At 41.2% G+C, this 8,746-nt stretch overlaps 1 protein-coding gene across 3 annotated transcripts; it reads right to left on the bottom strand.

Moving 5' to 3' along the window:
• Positions 1–114: 114 nt before the first annotated feature.
• Positions 115–7,352, bottom strand: supv3l1 (SUV3-like helicase). 3 transcript variants are annotated; one of them, XM_035793237.2, is made up of 16 exons: positions 7,196–7,352; positions 6,349–6,476; positions 5,864–5,941; positions 5,630–5,737; positions 5,392–5,506; positions 5,025–5,193; positions 4,415–4,526; positions 3,857–3,934; positions 3,550–3,641; positions 3,174–3,354; positions 2,905–2,998; positions 2,453–2,672; positions 2,255–2,335; positions 1,950–2,126; positions 1,173–1,321; positions 115–995 (listed from the first exon to the last, which is right to left on the bottom strand). In XM_035793237.2, exons 1-16 carry the CDS (start codon positions 7,258–7,260, stop codon positions 587–589), a joined length of 2,256 nt encoding a protein of 751 aa, XP_035649130.1. In that variant the 5' UTR covers positions 7,261–7,352; the 3' UTR covers positions 115–586. The 3 variants fall into 3 exon arrangements, with proteins under 3 accessions (XP_035649130.1, XP_035649139.1, XP_035649122.1); XM_035793246.2 differs by lacking the exon at positions 7,196–7,352 and adding an exon at positions 7,026–7,044; XM_035793229.2 differs by lacking the exon at positions 7,196–7,352 and having other exon boundaries at positions 6,349–6,933.
• Between the last annotated feature and the right edge of the window lie 1,394 nt (positions 7,353–8,746).

Below are 8,746 nucleotides of genomic sequence, written 5' to 3' on the forward strand. Positions count from 1 at the left end.
CTACAACATTGTCTACAACATTGTCGTTACAGAGTAAGGTGTCAAATTATTAGAGACATTCGCCACCTTATGTCTCACATCAAATGAATACAAAAGGCCTCATCAAAACCAAAATATTATTACAATTTTTTTAATCAATGACCTTTTCATTTATGCTATTTCAATTCCTTAAATCATACACAGGGGCATATAAATCAGTGGTGGTAACATTTGAGTTTCCAGCAGTTACACTAGGCTAGCCCAAGCATGTGATGGGAACATAGTGTAACATTGTCATAACTTGCTGCGCGAGACAGACTATCCGTCTACGTGAAGATGCAGTCAACCACTCTACTTTTCAAGTGATAAAAAGATTACAGCAAAATGACTGCGTAATAAGATAAGATATTACTTTGGATTTTTACGTCACCTTTTGGCCCATAAAATGACTGATGATCTGTTTTTGAGCAGGAGCTGGGACCTACACATACAATTAATCACATCTTTAGCCACTGAAAATGCATGACACCGCCTGGTATGAAGTCCAGTCAAAAGGAGACAAAACCTGCTAGGTTTTAGTTAGGACCTAAGGCAGAAACTGGGACGGTCACTTCTTTTTCTTCTTATTCCCTTTTGTTTTATTATTCCCCGCAACCAGTTTGACTCCTTCTTCCTCTTGTCGGTGCACTTTGGACCACTCCTTCTGCAGTTGCCTTAGGAGGTCAGGGGTCAGTAATCCCTCCTGTACCAGGCGGGAACCTAGGGACTTGTCCAGCTGCCAACCCTCTACTCCATTGTCCTGGGCCTTGGGGGCCCCTCGGACCCTCCTTGGGGATACTGGGCTGGGCCCCAGCCTCCTCTGGTTGGACAGCGGGTTTGTCCCCGGGGGGGCGTTTGTCTCCGTGGCTCGGATGAGTCGTGTGATGTTACGCACACCCACCTGGATGATGCTGTCCAGCTCCTTCTGGATCTCTCGGACATGATTGGCGTCCGGGAACATGTCCATGAAGCGGTAGCTGGCGACATGTGGAGAGGATTATTACTATCGAATTCAGATTATTTGCAATAAAGACAATTAATGATCTCATTATACACATTGTGTTACTCAATTCTGTGATGACTATTAATATAAGAGCAATAGGTAATTTGGCTTGGTGAATGGTTTGGTATTGGTAAGGTAGAGATGGAATCACCTGAGCCAGAGGTAGAGGTCTAGCACGTCATGGACAGCCTCCAGGTGTACCAGGTCCTTGATGTTCTTGGGTGGGACCAGCGGCCAGCTGACATGCCGACACACCCAGTCAAAGGTCAGGGGCTCATCTCTGCTGAACTGTCTGGCAAACTGGACAAGGAGAGATTGTGTGTGATGTGACACTCTCCCAATCAGTCTCATCATCCAGCTCCAAACACTATAGTGCTATAAACCTTATCAATGGGATTACACTTAGACCATAGTCACAGTAATATGTCATTCATCCAATTCACAACAGATCTTATCAATACTGTTGCCTGAATACCACTCATATCACGTCCCTTAAAGCTCAACAACCAACAATAAAATCTTATCAATGCTGTTATAGTTCCAGTAAGACGGTTCATATCAGAGGCAAACTGGCAACGTCATGCCAGAATATTAATCAATGGCGTGACTCAAGCAAGGACATGTGCTGCCTATGACAAATTCTATATTCCAAATGGTGGACCTATTCCTGAATAACATGAAATTAGGGTGTTAACCAGTTAAATTCAGTCAGAGGTCAAAGTCTGTATTCACAAAGTGTCTCAGAGTAGTAGTGCTGATCTAGGATCAGGTTCCCCCTGTCCATACAATCTTATTCATAATGATCTTAAAGGCAATGCCGATCCTATATCAGCACTCCTACTCATACTTTCTGAATGCGGGCCCAGATGTTTAAACAAGTGTTGCTAATGGAAAAGGGATTCTGCTGTAAACAGGTTTCTGCTCTTACCTTCAGGAAGGAGGTGCACACAAAGGGCTGCTTCTTGTTGATGGGCGCAGTGCAGAACACATATCGAGAGCGCAGGTTGAGGGGAATGTGCTGGATCATGTCAGCCAGGAACTTGAAGTCGTCAATGTTGCACACAAAGTACATGCCATCAACTTGGGAGAGGCTCACAAATATATCCTGGGGGTAGAAAGAAAATGGGTTACTTTTAAATGAACACAAATAATTCAATATTAATCTGTAAATTGTCCAACCGTAAATCTTGATTCTCGTTACAGAGTAAATTGCAATGAAGTAAAGAAACGTACTATCAGATTGGACAAGGTGGCATCAGGTAAGTGGTAGGCAAACATTTCAATCTGCTCTGCTGTGGGGTGCAGCCCAGCTGTCTAGAATTAGGAAATTAACATCATGTCATACTTGATTGTCATTAAGTAAAATAAAGGATATTGAATAGTCCGAACAGAAGGTCAAAATTCAGAAATGGCCCATGTGCTGTTCCTCACCTCTATGGCGTCGACGTTCCTGCTGAGTATCTCCTTGAGAATTGGCAGGTCGTCGCGGTGCATGGTGGTGACCTCGCCCTCTTTGAAGATGGAGCTGAAGCGTCCGGCCCGCCCGGCGATCTGGAGAGCCTGAGATGTGGAGATGGTGTCCAGCTCCTTCTCACCCTTCTCATTGATGTTAGGTTTCACCAGTGAGTTAAAAATGATTCTCTTGATACTCCTAGTGTGGGAGGGACATGGTAGCACGCTTATAGAGGCAACAACTACAACTTTACAGCAAACCAAAAATCAACTAATCATGCAAGAAATGTGTATATATTTTCTGTTAAGTATTTTTATGACAATCTGTAGAACAATGTACTTCAAACGTAATATGTATTGTCAGCGATAAATTAAAATTTAAAAAATCTTCAACAATATGCTAACAAAATCAGTTTCAATGTTCAACTCACAGGTTTAGTCCCATCCCTATGGCATCTGTTGCAACCAGGATCTTACACGGGTCCTCTGGGTCATTGAACTTCTTTGCTTGAGATAGTTTGGTGCCTATTGACCATATAATTAACAGTGCTTTAATGATACATTTAAGGATGAGTAATGTCACAGCGGGAGTATATCAGTTATTTGTTTGTCCGTCCAGCACCTGAACAAGTTGAATGTCTGTATTTTACATTTTTCACTCTCCATCACCTCAATCACTGACATCTAAAAACAACCGTACCAGGTGGAAGGCTGCCGTAGATGACCGCACACTCCAGGCCTCTGATCTCGATCTGCCTACTGATGGAGTAAATATCGTTTTTGCTGAAGCATACGATGCAGTCGCCTGGTCGCAGGTTATCCAGAGACTCCACAGCGTGGTCCAGGATTGAGAAAGGAGTGAGTCTCTTGTAGTTACGAACCTGCCAGTAGATTGGGTCAACTGTAAGACACTTGAAGTCGCAAGTATTTTTTGGGAGTCGGTCTGGAATCCCAAGTTTATATTCTCATAGGATGAGACTGTTGATATTCAGTATAATCATGTTAATGACATGATGACTGGAACAGTCTCATTAGAAGCCAAACACACTAATGTTCACTAGATTTCCCAGACTCACCTCCACCTCCTCCCCTGTCGTGTACATGAGCTCTGTGACAAAGTTAATAGCTGCAGGCTCTCCACACACATGGATCTCCTCAGCACACAAACCTATTCCCGGGACACAAAGTAAAGGCATAAGAGGGAAAGCGGAAAAAGAACAATCCATTAGTTATTACTGTGAAATCATAATTTTACCTTATTATTTTTGACTTAATAAATAGCTTGTTATTTATGTACCATAACAAAGTGCAACCAAATATTCAGATTTTGTGATCTTACAATGGCCTGTAGTTTGTCCTAACTGTCACAGTGAAGTTACTGACCAAGCAGAGCCCTTGTCCAGGCCCATCCCCTTGATATGTCTCTGATCATCTGGATCTCATCAATGACCGCAACTTCATCTAGACAAAACACACAAGACACATTTCACATGTTAGTCAACACTCAGATGGTGATAAGAAACGTCAAATGCAATCGAGCTCTATCAGAAATGAATCAAATACTTAAATCAAGGGTGTCAAACAAACGGTATACTTTAAAATTACTAAAAACAAATTGAAATTGTTTTGAAATTATAATGGACCTACACTCCTACAGCTTCTTGACTGTGTCCAGCTCGCCAATAATCACCTGAATGAAAGCTGGAAAGTCAGGGAGCATCGGAAATCCCCAAAACAATAGATAGAGGACCATTTTTGGCAAATTTTGACAGCGAGGAAATATAACCGATTTTCAGTGCGGCCCTCTGGACCTCGTTGAAGATAGAATGCTGCCCCCAGGGCAAAATTAGTTTGACACCCCTAACTTGAATGGTAGTGATAAAATACCCTACTGTACATTAAATATGTTTAACAAGTTGAGCGATAAGGTAAGATACTGACATGGTGTTGTGACACTGCACATCTCGATAGTACAGGCCACATGCTCAGCTTGTCTCCCCTCCTCATCCACAAATGTTCTCTCCTCTCCTGTCACCAAATCACATGGCACACCCTGGGAGAAGCGAAAAGTAAATTTAACATCTTCCTTTGACATAGTGCTCTGAGAATGAACTTAAAACATTTAGGAAATTATTGGTAAGAAACACTTAGATAAACAAATTTTACTTCCATTTTTTCAAGGTAAAAGGGCAATTCCATGTAATGGAATTACGCTGAGACTCATATTTTCACTTTAAAAAGTATACCAAACAAAAAACATTGATTTAAAAGTTGAACAAACCATGGAACTCTATTCACAAGGCCCAATTTCAACAATTTCCACGGAAAATGTATGTATTGTGTAAATTGTTTAAACTAGTCATTGTTCTTATAGTTGTATGGTTTGGTAAACCTTGAAATCAATGGTTTCTGTTTGGCATTTTAAAGTAAAAAGTCTCAGCATAATTCCATTAGCATGGAATTGCCCATTTGCCACAGTATGCAAAAAGCCTTCTAAATTACGTATTCTCTTTATGGAAGGGGAAACTAGTGAATGAGGGGTTATACTAACAGCATTGTTGCTCTTTTCAAAGATCTCATGGGCTAACAGCTTCAGCGGTCCACAGTAGACTCCAGACTTGGCAGCCAGGTATCTCTGAATTGCATGATGGGTCTTTCCACTGTTGGTGGGGCCAGCATGGAATATCACCTTCCTCTGGATGGCTCTAGCCTCAGGGTACCTGGGAAACATTCAAGTGGATGGCTGAAAGACAATTGTGTGGAGTATTGCGGGAACACGGCACTAGGTGACCTCAACTATATACATACACAACTATATACACATTTTTCAAGTTGAAAATGAATGAATGGAAGAGCATTTTCAAAATGAAAAATGTGTATATAGTTGAGGTCACCTGAAGATGACGTGTGATACTTACCAATTAGCTGGTACACGCAGATCACTGATTTTGCGTAGATCCTCCATGCAGTCCAGCATGGGAAAAATCTGCTTGGCATGTCTCATGAAGTAAGGATAAAGGTCATCTATGTGGCCTGACGAGCACAAGCAAAAACACTCATCAGTTGACAGGGTGTGAGGGGTTGGAATTAAGTTTCAACTTGCAGTTGCTTTAAATCACTTGATTCCTTAAATGATAAGCACAGTGTTGAACTCACCTGCTCCACAGCATATGTCATTGAAGATGATATGAAGGTCTGCACTGAGCATAGAGATTTCTAGCACATACTTCCGAAAACTGATGAAGGCTTGGTGAAAGAGGCGAGCTGACATGGATAGATCAATGTATTAGTATGACCATAAGCTGGAGAAGTATCATCACAAAAAATATATATTTGATGAGAGTACCAGACCGTTATGCCAGCCAGTTGAAACGATTAAGTTGTTCTCACCATCGAGACCTTGATCAGCTGCAATTTTTTGCATCTCTTTCCTTTTGTAGAACTTGTTCAACATTTTGAGAAGTTCATCTGTTAGGAGAAACCACATGCGTCTGGTAAAATTGCCATACAGTAGACCTATTCTTAAAGCTATAGGCTAGACATTATAGAAAGCAAGTCACAGCGAACACGTTTACAAAATATCTATTGACAGGAAATTTGTCCAACAGTTCATAAGATCTTGAAAAGTCTCAGATTCATAGCTAGCTTTTATCTAGCTACGACTGAGTCATGGCTGTAGACTCTATAGTATATAGTTAGAATACAGCCATGTCTCAGGGCCATCGTTAGCCTGTTGATGACAGCTAAGTGGAGGATATCATCAACAGTTTAATAGCAGTCAGCTACAGATATACTGACAGTTTTCTATTGACAGCTAATCTGTGTAGATGGCAATCAACATTAACAGTTAGCACTACAATATGGATGTACAGTACTTTTGTCCAAAGGTTGCGTGAGCTCAGCTCCCACAGCCCCATCACTGCCGACATCACTCTTGATGCTGAGAGGCACAAATAGTGAGGTGTCTGGTGGTCGCGACGAACTGTTTGAAGAAACACCTTGTCTGGTGGACACAGAATCAGACAAGGACCCTTTCAAGAACGTTATAGATCCAGAGTGTACACAACGACTGTCCATCAGAGCATTTGTGTTTCGTACAGATATGGCGCATATTCTGTGTTGTACTCGTGAGAACAGAAGCATACAGCGGTTTATTGACATTCTCAGTTGCTAGATATTGTCCGCGATTATGTTGCCTTGTCTGGTGTGTCAATAAACACTTTTCAATGTCCCATTTTGCAGTTTATCAATCTTTTCCCTGGTAAAACTTTGCACAGTATTGCAGCAGAGGACGGTCAACATCGGCTTCTCTCTGTGATACAACGTGCAGGAGGACCCTTGTTTGGATTGTAAAGTCCAGAAATATGCCTGCAGCGATTTGTTAAATTTGGTTATTGTATTAATTCACAAAATGCAGTGCTTTAGTTAAAAAATATACAAACTGTTTCTATAGAAATTACTTGATGATACATTCAAATAATACATGTATTATAGCAGCACAATTCTACCGATAATACTTCTGGAAAGTCTGTAGTGCATAAATTTCACAAACCAAACGGACCCCAAAAACGTCAAAGTGCAAGCAAGAAAAAAAAAGAAAACTAATCAAAGTAAGGGAATACCCCCCTGTATTGGACAAAAATGAATGGCACAAACCAAACGGACCCCAAAAACGTCAAAGTGCAAGCAAGAAAAAAAAAGAAAACTAATCAAAGACAGTACAGCATAAAGATAGGCAGAAACTGCTTCTCCCAAAGAAATCCCCGATAACACTTGTGCGACGTCATGTGATGTTCTGCCTCTGGGTTTAGAAACTCTGAACAAATGTTAGCTGCAAGTTGACATTTCAATCACGAAAATAGAATGCCTATTATGACTCAGCACTTGAGTGCGATCAGTGGCACACAATATTGTGAAACATTTTTTATTTGAATGCATATAACCAGATTGTAGGTAAAACCAGAATTGAAAATGTAAGTGCTATCCAGAATCCTTGGGATCCCTACCCTTTTAACCCGTGCATTAGAGTCCTCTAACGCCCATAAAGGTCCGGTTCAAACTCCCATTTACCAACATTATACCTTGGAGGTGCCGAATTGGCATTTTTTTAGGTTGCTTGTACATTTTTATTTAGACCTTTTTTGGAAGTACATACCGGTTGTAAAGGGAGTAAATTAAGATTGTTGCTAAGCGAACCCCTATTTGGTGATGAACGAATGTATTTTGATATTATAACTCTTGCGTAGCTGGTGAATATGATTTGGAATCGGAGCTTTCTGGGCGTTAGAGATCTCTAACCATATACATTAAAACCTAGCGCATAGTGATGCGTCGTTCGCGAACTAAAGTCTCTTTTTGACCAGATATTTTTGGTGAACATCGCGAACTGAATCACATCGGTGAAAGAGCCTTTCATTTGGCTCCCTGATTTGCATACTGCTGCTACCATAGCCGCGGGAAGTAGGGGTGCTGCAACACCCACTGATAAACAAAATATGAAACTAGGCCTTTAGTGCTCCTATATGAGGGAGAAAAATATTTTCCAGCACCCTCCGCACCCCCTACTTCCCACGGCTATAGTAGTAGCAGTATGCACAAATAATTCTCTGAAGAGTGAATCCTCACTGCAGAAACAATAGTGGAGAATGTGTCAATCTGATCCATTGTGCAAGAAAAAAATTGAATAACTTGGCCAGATAAACATTTATTTGAACTGGAATTTTACCATCTGACAATGGTAGCCTACCTTTTGGGCTTTACATTGGAGATTTGCCATTTTTTCACAGTTGTATATCGATTTTGAACAAAGAGCCGTTACGGGACAAATGAGCCGGTTTGTTAACATGAACAAAGCCAAATGAGCCGTCTCACCCAAAAGACTCAGAATGCCCATCACTACTAACGCACATATACTGGTTCACCTGACTTGATTTTGGAGGTATGGCAACGTGAGATTACCCTAACCCGTAACTAAACTCAACCATTTTACATTCAAACATCAATGGAGATGTCCTAATGATCCTGAATAGCACGGACCAATTGGAAACACTAATAAAAGCAGAGACAGAACATGAAGCGAGACATCCCACTTCCCCCTTTTTCCCCCGAGTTCATATACAAGCAGGGCCGTCAAACTCATTCCACGGAGGGCCGAATAACTGCAGGTTTTTTGTTTTTCCTTTCAATTAAGACCGAGACAACCAGGTGAGGGGAGTTCCTTACTAATTAGAGACCTTAATTCATAAATCAATTACAGGGTCCGAGTGAAAACCC

This window comes from Oncorhynchus keta, chromosome 2, assembly GCF_023373465.1.
Source record: "Oncorhynchus keta strain PuntledgeMale-10-30-2019 chromosome 2, Oket_V2, whole genome shotgun sequence".
NCBI classification, from domain to species: Eukaryota; Metazoa; Chordata; class Actinopteri; order Salmoniformes; family Salmonidae; genus Oncorhynchus; species Oncorhynchus keta.

Coding starts and splice junctions, on each gene's coding strand:
- supv3l1 (XM_035793229.2), bottom strand. CDS start 6,634: ATGTCAATAAACCGCTGTATGCTTCTGTTCTCACGAGTACAACACAGA. Junction 4,527..5,024: donor TTGAAAAGAGCAACAATGCT/GTTAGTATAACC, acceptor CGCTTCTCCCAG/GGTGTGCCATGTGATTTGGT. Junction 3,935..4,414: donor GTGCAGTGTCACAACACCAT/GTCAGTATCTTA, acceptor TGTTTTGTCTAG/ATGAAGTTGCGGTCATTGAT.